We start from the raw sequence: 5,880 nt of genomic DNA on the forward strand, positions 1-5,880 counted from the left end.
AGATTTGTAAGAAAGGTTGTTTCTATTGGAGGTTGGGGGTGGTGCTGCTGGTTGGCAGGGTGCAGAGCAGGGTGGGGTTCCCACATAATTTCCCCGGGAAATTATGTGCTGTCTCTTCCACTTGATTAGTGATAGTGACCTTTCCGTCCTCTTTACTAAGGATTATTCTACAATAGACGCAAGCCTCTATTTCTTGATCAAGGTCCCCAATCTGTGATCTAAATACACGATCTTAGCTAAACCACAGTAAATAGTCAAGAGATGTTTTCAAGGAAGAAATAGGAATAACTGCCTTTTAGAAACCCAAGTTTTTAGGTCTGCTGGAAAGCAAAGCGTTTCCGAGGATCTTCAAGATAAGTCTTTCTCACTGCCTCAAATATAGACCCAGCGCTGGGCTTGGCTGTTCTTGAAAAACCTGAAAGGGAACCTGGGCTACCACATGAGGGCCACCCTTGATGACCCTATTGTCAAGCCTCAGAGAGCCTGGGCAAACCCCAAACTGCCCTCCCTCCCCACTCTCCCAGCAGACATCTACTGACATTCACCCACTCCACCCAGCAGGTAGGGGGCACTTCTAAGAGGCTTGGTTCTAACCTGTCGGATCCCTGAAAAAGTTCCCCCATAAGCAGTTACTGAGGAAGAATCAATGCGGGACAATCCCTCTTTTGCTTTCTCTACCAATAAATTTAACACTAATTGCTAAGAAGATACTTTGCAGATATGAGGCCCTGGGGACATCCGATTTTTGCCAAGCCCGCAACAGGGGTAAAGGCAGAGCAGGGCTGTCCTATGTACCCAGAGTCTTCTGGGCCAGTCACGGTAGAGTCTGGATCTCCAGTTTTGCGGTAACTCGCACTCTTAAGGATGGGTACTACTTCTGCCCAGCGACCAAGCCGCCTGCACCTCTTTCTAGGACTGGGGTGACCTTAAGGACCCAGAGGGCAGGAAGGGGCGACTCTGGGTGAAGTTTCCAACCAAGCCAACAAACGGCGCTATTGTCGCGTCCTGGGTCCTGGGAGCCCCAGGCCCAGCTCCAGTCGGAGGGAGCTTTAGCTCTCTTGGGAGCGCGGGGGAAAGGGGAGGGGGCGCTTGGCCGGGTTCCTAGCCGCGGATCCAGGGCTCTGCGCGCCGCCTACGGACTCCCAGAGGTCCGGGAAGGAGAGACTACTGGGGAGCGCTCCCTCTCTTCTTCCGGAGAGGTTAGAAAGGGCTGATTCCAGGTCCTGTCCTATTATTCTGCTTTCCTTGATGGGTACAGGGTGCACATTAGAGACTACATTTCATGCCCCGCCAGCCGTTTGGCCTCCCTCCCAGAAACCCTCGCCAGATCCGAGGTCACTCGGGTAAGGTGCCTCGGCGACATTTCTCCCGATCCTCAGAGAAAGTCGCCCCGCCGGGCCGGGGCTTGAGTCTTCACTGCTAGGTGGACCGAGAGAACTGGTTTCCTTCCAGCCTTCCCTCCACCTTCCCACTCCCACAATAGTAGCCTTGCTTCTCTACCGAAATGGTAGTTTGGATCAGAAAGTTTCCTCGGAAGAGTTTCCAAGGGAATTCAGCGTGGCACTTGGTCTGTGCAGACCACCCCAGAGCCACCAGGCGCAGAGATCGGTTTAATCACAGCCACCGCAGGAAGCCCGGGGGTGGGAGAGGGTGCCTGATGCTGGCAAGACATTCATAAATCTGGCAGGAGAATATAATGTGAAAATGTGCTCACGTAAGCCACGGACTAGGTATGATCAAATGACAAACAGTCGGGAGCAGTGACTAGGTTTTCCAGATAATCTGCGTTGGGAAGGAGCTCACGGACCAGACCGATATCCTCTACCATGGGAAATATCCAGGCAAGGCGCTGTCACCACAACGGCTTACTTGGGTCCTAAAACTTGGAAAGAATCCTGACATCTGTCAGGCTACTGGACGCCAGGCCGCGCGTCGGTTGGGTAGTTTCCTAAAACGCTCTTCACTTAGCAACAGCCCCGGGGCCCAGAAAAGCAGAGAGAGGGCTTGTGGGGAAGACAGAGGGAGGGCAGGGGCCACTGCACATTGGCTTCTTTAGGAAACGGTGGGTTTGCCTAAGAAAAATTGACTTTGTAAAGCCAGATTGCCAAAAACAAAACAAAACAAAACAAAACAAAACAGGTGCAGTTAGGGATTGCCGAATCATGCTGTTTTTTTTTTTTGGGGGGGGGGGGGATATGCCTTACAGACCCTGTTAGCTGGGTTGTGCACAACCGTGCGCGTGCGCGTGCGCACGCACGCACACATACACACACACACATTATATATATATATATATATATATATATATATATATATATATATATATATATATATATATACCCCCACACAGAACCTTTCCAGACAGTTTACTTTAAAATCCTAAATCCGTACAGTCATCCAATAGATTGTAACCCTTGGCCGCGGACGACTCAGACCAGGTGGAATACAAACTTTAGGGGCGGGATTCAGGACCCCAAACTTCCGGAGGGTGATGCCGGCTGGGAGCCCGGATTCTGGTGTCAGCAGACGGTCTGACCAAGTGGGGGCTGGCCTGCTCTGCGCCACACAAGCCACAGTGGCTTCCTTTTAAAGTAGTGCAGGAGAGAAAGGGGGTAAGAGCCCGGCGTGCAGGCGTCCCGGGATCGTCTGCTTTTGCATTAATGCTAAAAAAACTAGAAGCCTGGGATTTTTCCTTCCACGCTTAGGATTTATGTTTTCCTTTTGGTTTCCCACCTTTCCATGGGGCTAACGGGAGAAGCAAGATCCCACACTGCGCATACACCTTATTTCGGTTTCTGCCACATCTGCCCAGATGGCTTCTCATTCCCACTTGCCGCCTCGGGCGGCTCGGGGAGTTTCAAACGCTGTGCCACTCGCTTGAGCTGGCAGCGGCGAATGTCGGATTCCCTCTCTCGGTAGACGGGGTTCCAGTGCCGCCGCAAGTCTTTGGCAGACAACCCGACAAGCGACTGAATGTCCCGCTCTGAGTCTCCAGGCTTCTCCAGTCAGGAAGGCTGTAAAACAAGAAAGGAGAAGCACGGAATCCGTTAGCAGAGGCTGCTCTGGGGGAAGGCGGCGCGGCTGCGCGCGGAGAGCGGCTCTCAGCAGTCCCGGCAGGTGCGCGGACAGCGGAGGGGGCCCGGCGGTCCACCCGGAGGACCGCCTCGGCTCCGCTCGGGCCATCGTCCCCCTCTCCAAGAAACTTTTCTTTCACTCAGAGAGGCTCCGTGTTGCCATGAAAACGGATTTTCCAAGGGGCCCGACCCTCCCCCTCAGGGGCATCGGACTGGAAAAACCGAAATGGCCAGAGAGCAGAGACAAAAAGGGGCCGCTAAGCGGGGGCCGGGAGCGAGAGAGCTGAGACCGGTTCACCCCCTGCGTCCCACACATACTACCGCTCCACCGCGTGCAAGAGCCTCCGCTAGGCTCGGGCGGCGGGCGGCTGACCGCTCGCCCTCCCGCCAACCCCGGGAGATCCTCACTGCCCGGTGTACTCGGCAGTACTGAAGCCTGTCTCCCATGCCCTAGCCCCTGACCCCCGCTCGGTCCTGGACGCACTGGCTCTCCCAGCAGAGGGTCTGGGAAACTAGTGGCCAATTCCAGGGAGGGCTTCTTGGAGGCGCACCCCAGGGCACCTCTATTGCGCCTTGAGTCCCCCAAGCCCGCCTGGGTAACTGGCGGTGCCTAGTATCCCTAGCGCTGGCAGCAGAAGTGGTTGGAGGTCCTCTGTGCAGACAGCGGGAAGCTTTGCAAGCTGGTCCCGGAATGGGGCGCTGGTCCGCCCTGACAGGGTTGCAAAGTTGTTTTCGGAACCCCGCCGGCGCCCCTCTGCCCCTCCCCCCAATCCTGCTCGCGCTCCCCATTCCCCCCCTCCATCACCTCCTCGGGTTTCGTTCTTTCAAACTTTTTGAGACCCTAATTGGTGGTCTCTGAGCGGGTCTCCGGGACTCCCGCCTCCTGAATAACTCTCGTCACGTTATTCGGCCCAAAAGGGGCGTGAGGGGTGAACCAAAGGGCTCCCCCAACTTTTTTTTCTCAGCTGGGCCAAACGGGGGCTCGCTGATGATTGGCCAGAGCTCATCACAGTGAGCCTGTCAATCACGGGGCCTACGGGTGGAGAGGGGCGGACCAAACCCCAACCCCCGGGGAATCCGAGCAGGTATATAAAGGGGCCCGGCGAACACCCGACCAGGCTGCGAATACTACCAGCTCAAGACAACGCATCAGGTGCGTTTAGCCTGCGGGTTCCCGCTGACTTGGCGCGGAACGCTTAGGCAAGCCTGTCCTTCTCGCTGGCCCTCCGGCCCCCAAGCGTCCCTCCGACGGAGTCCCCAGGCCTTTTCACCGTGGCCGCTCCAGCCCCTGGAGCGCCTTCTCCTCCCGCCACGCTGGCGCACCTTCTTCCCGCCCCGGCAATGTACAGCCTGCTGGAGACTGAGCTCAAGAACCCGGTGGGGCCACCCACCCCAGCAGCAGGCACTGGCGGCCCTGCAGCCTCCGGCGGCGCAGGCAAGAATAGCGCGAACGCAGGCGGCGGCGCGAACGCAGGCGGCGGTAGCAGCAGTGGCGCAAGCGGTGGTGGCGGGGGCAGCGACCAGGACCGCGTGAAGCGGCCCATGAACGCCTTCATGGTATGGTCCCGCGGGCAGCGGCGCAAGATGGCCCTGGAGAACCCCAAGATGCACAACTCTGAGATCAGCAAACGCTTGGGAGCCGACTGGAAACTGCTGACCGACGCCGAGAAGCGACCGTTCATCGACGAGGCCAAGCGACTGCGCGCCGTGCACATGAAGGAGTACCCGGACTACAAGTACCGGCCACGCCGCAAGACCAAGACGCTGCTCAAGAAGGACAAGTACTCCCTGCCCAGCGGCCTGCTGCCCCCCGGCGCCGCCGCCGCCGCCGCAGCTGCCGCCGCCGCCGCCGCCGCCAGCAGTCCTGTGGGCGTGGGCCAGCGCCTGGACACGTACACACACGTGAACGGCTGGGCCAACGGCGCGTACTCGCTAGTGCAGGAGCAGCTGGGCTACGCGCAGCCCCCGAGTATGAGCAGCCCGCCGCCGCCGCCAGCGCTGCCGCAGATGCACCGCTACGACATGGCCGGCCTGCAGTACAGTCCCATGATGCCACCCACCGCCCAGAGCTACATGAACGCCGCGGCCGCTGCCGCCGCCGCCTCGGGCTACGGGGGCATGGCGCCCTCCGCCGCCGCCGCTGCCGCCGCCGCCTACGGGCAGCAGCCCGCCACCGCCGCCGCAGCTGCCGCCGCAGCGGCCGCCATGAGCCTGGGCCCCATGGGCTCGGTGGTGAAGTCGGAGCCCAGCTCACCTCCGCCCGCCATCGCGTCGCACTCGCAGCGTGCGTGCCTCGGAGACCTGCGCGACATGATCAGCATGTACCTGCCACCCGGCGGGGACGCGGCCGACGCCGCTTCTCCGCTGCCCGGCGGTCGCCTGCACGGCGTACACCAGCATTACCAGGGCGCCGGGACTGCGGTCAACGGAACGGTGCCGCTGACCCACATCTGAGCTCGGGTCGGCGCTAGTCGCCCTTCGCCCCCACCCCGCCCTGCACCCCCAAGTTGGGACGCCTTGTTGTTTAGCTTTGCTTGCCTGGGACTGTTGCCTTGTACCGAAGATGGGGAGGACTTAAAAGTTTTGCTGTAGCTGTCGGGTTTTGTACAAAAGCAAAAGTCAGGAGCAGCGGAAATGGGACTTTCTAGAGCTGCCTGCCCCTCGCCGCTGCCCCTCCCTCCCCCTTTGTAGGCTGGGAATCGCTGTAATGTTTGCAAAGAAAAAGCAGCCCCCTCCTCCCCGGGTTCTTCTGTTGCATTTGAAAATGTTGTCTCGTTAGTTTGCTATTAATCGAGAAATGAGTGAA

At 58.7% G+C, this 5,880-nt stretch overlaps 1 protein-coding gene across 3 annotated transcripts; it reads left to right on the forward strand.

Moving 5' to 3' along the window:
* The first annotated feature begins 4,400 nt into the window (after positions 1-4,400).
* Positions 4,401-5,528, forward strand: Sox3 (SRY-box transcription factor 3). 3 transcript variants are annotated; one of them, XM_026392242.1, is made up of 3 exons: positions 4,416-4,482; positions 4,549-5,197; positions 5,285-5,528. In XM_026392242.1, exons 1-3 carry the CDS (start codon positions 4,416-4,418, stop codon positions 5,526-5,528), a joined length of 960 nt encoding a protein of 319 aa, XP_026248027.1. The 3 variants fall into 3 exon arrangements, with proteins under 3 accessions (XP_026248024.1, XP_026248027.1, XP_026248025.1); XM_026392240.1 differs by having other exon boundaries at positions 4,416-4,451; positions 4,515-5,197; XM_026392239.2 differs by having other exon boundaries at positions 4,401-5,528.
* Positions 5,529-5,880: the final 352 nt, after the last annotated feature.

The sequence above is a fragment of the Urocitellus parryii genome, chromosome X (genome assembly GCF_045843805.1).
Source record: "Urocitellus parryii isolate mUroPar1 chromosome X, mUroPar1.hap1, whole genome shotgun sequence".
Taxonomy (NCBI): Eukaryota; Metazoa; Chordata; class Mammalia; order Rodentia; family Sciuridae; genus Urocitellus; species Urocitellus parryii.